General features: G+C 61.7%; 1 protein-coding gene across 1 annotated transcript in view; it reads left to right on the forward strand.

The window, feature by feature from the left end:
- Positions 1 to 985, forward strand: part of KIF18B (kinesin family member 18B) — a 21,364-nt gene that overhangs the window by 10,720 nt on the left and 9,659 nt on the right. The window contains exons 13-14 of the mRNA XM_009883729.1: positions 141 to 236; positions 443 to 596. Of these exons, the coding sequence (XP_009882031.1) occupies positions 141 to 236; positions 443 to 596 (250 nt within the window). The remainder of the gene's footprint in view (positions 1 to 140; positions 237 to 442; positions 597 to 985) is intronic.

The raw sequence follows: 985 nt of genomic DNA on the forward strand, positions 1-985 counted from the left end.
TTCCCTACAAAACCTGTCGGGTTTCCTGTGACTTCTGTTCCCTGCAGGTGGATGGCGTTGGCCCCGGTGGCCTCCCGGCCTCGTGAGAGCGGGCAGTCGGGATCTGGCCCTGGCACTAACTCTCTTTTCCTTGGCTGCAGAGCCTGTGTCCCGGTGTTTCCCGTGAAGAGTTCCTCCATCCCAAAGCCATCCTCGCTTTCCAAAGCACCCACGCGGAAACGGAAGCGAGCGGAGAGGTGAGGCAGTCGCCGGCACCCCATGTCCCAGCGCGCTCCGTGCAGGCAGCACGGGCTGGCAGCTCCCGCCTGCGCTCCCCCCTGGGGCTGGACCTCCCCATCCCTGCCGGCGTCAGCTCCATCTCGCCTGTGACATCTGGGGACCGTGGGCGACCTCTGCCCTGAGCCTCAAGGCGTTTAAAATGGCCCCTTTTTCTCTTTCGCAGCACCGTTTCCCACTCCCTGGGTGGGCTCCAGAGCCGCATCCCCCAAGTCCCGAGCAGCAGCAAGAGACCTGCGCAGCCCTCCTGCCTCCCGGGTGAGCCCTGCGCCCCTCCGCTCCCCAGCAGCCAGCCCTGCCTCGGGGCAGGCAGCAAACTGGTGCTGTGCCAGCCCCGTTCCAGTTCAGGGGGGCAAAAATCGCAGAATCACGGAACCTCCTAGATTGGAAAAGACCTGTAAGATCATCCAGTCCGATCATTACCCTGACACTGCCAACCCACCACTAACCCATGTCCCTGAGCACTGTATCTACACCACCCTTAAACATCTCCAGGGATGGGGACTCCACCACTGCCCTGGGTAACGCGTTCCCGTGCCTGATGACCCTTTCAGTAAAGAAATTCTTCCGAATATCCAGTCTAAACTTCCCTTGGCCCTGCTGCTGTTGAGGATTTGTGCAGAGGAAAGCCATCCTCAGCTCAGCTGCTCCCTGTCCTGCAAACCAGACGTCTCGGCCCTGCAGGGTGACGCCTGCCCGGCATGTCGGG

This window comes from Charadrius vociferus, unplaced genomic scaffold (assembly GCF_000708025.1).
Source record: "Charadrius vociferus isolate BGI_N301 unplaced genomic scaffold, ASM70802v2 scaffold1284, whole genome shotgun sequence".
NCBI classification, from domain to species: domain Eukaryota; kingdom Metazoa; phylum Chordata; class Aves; order Charadriiformes; family Charadriidae; genus Charadrius; species Charadrius vociferus.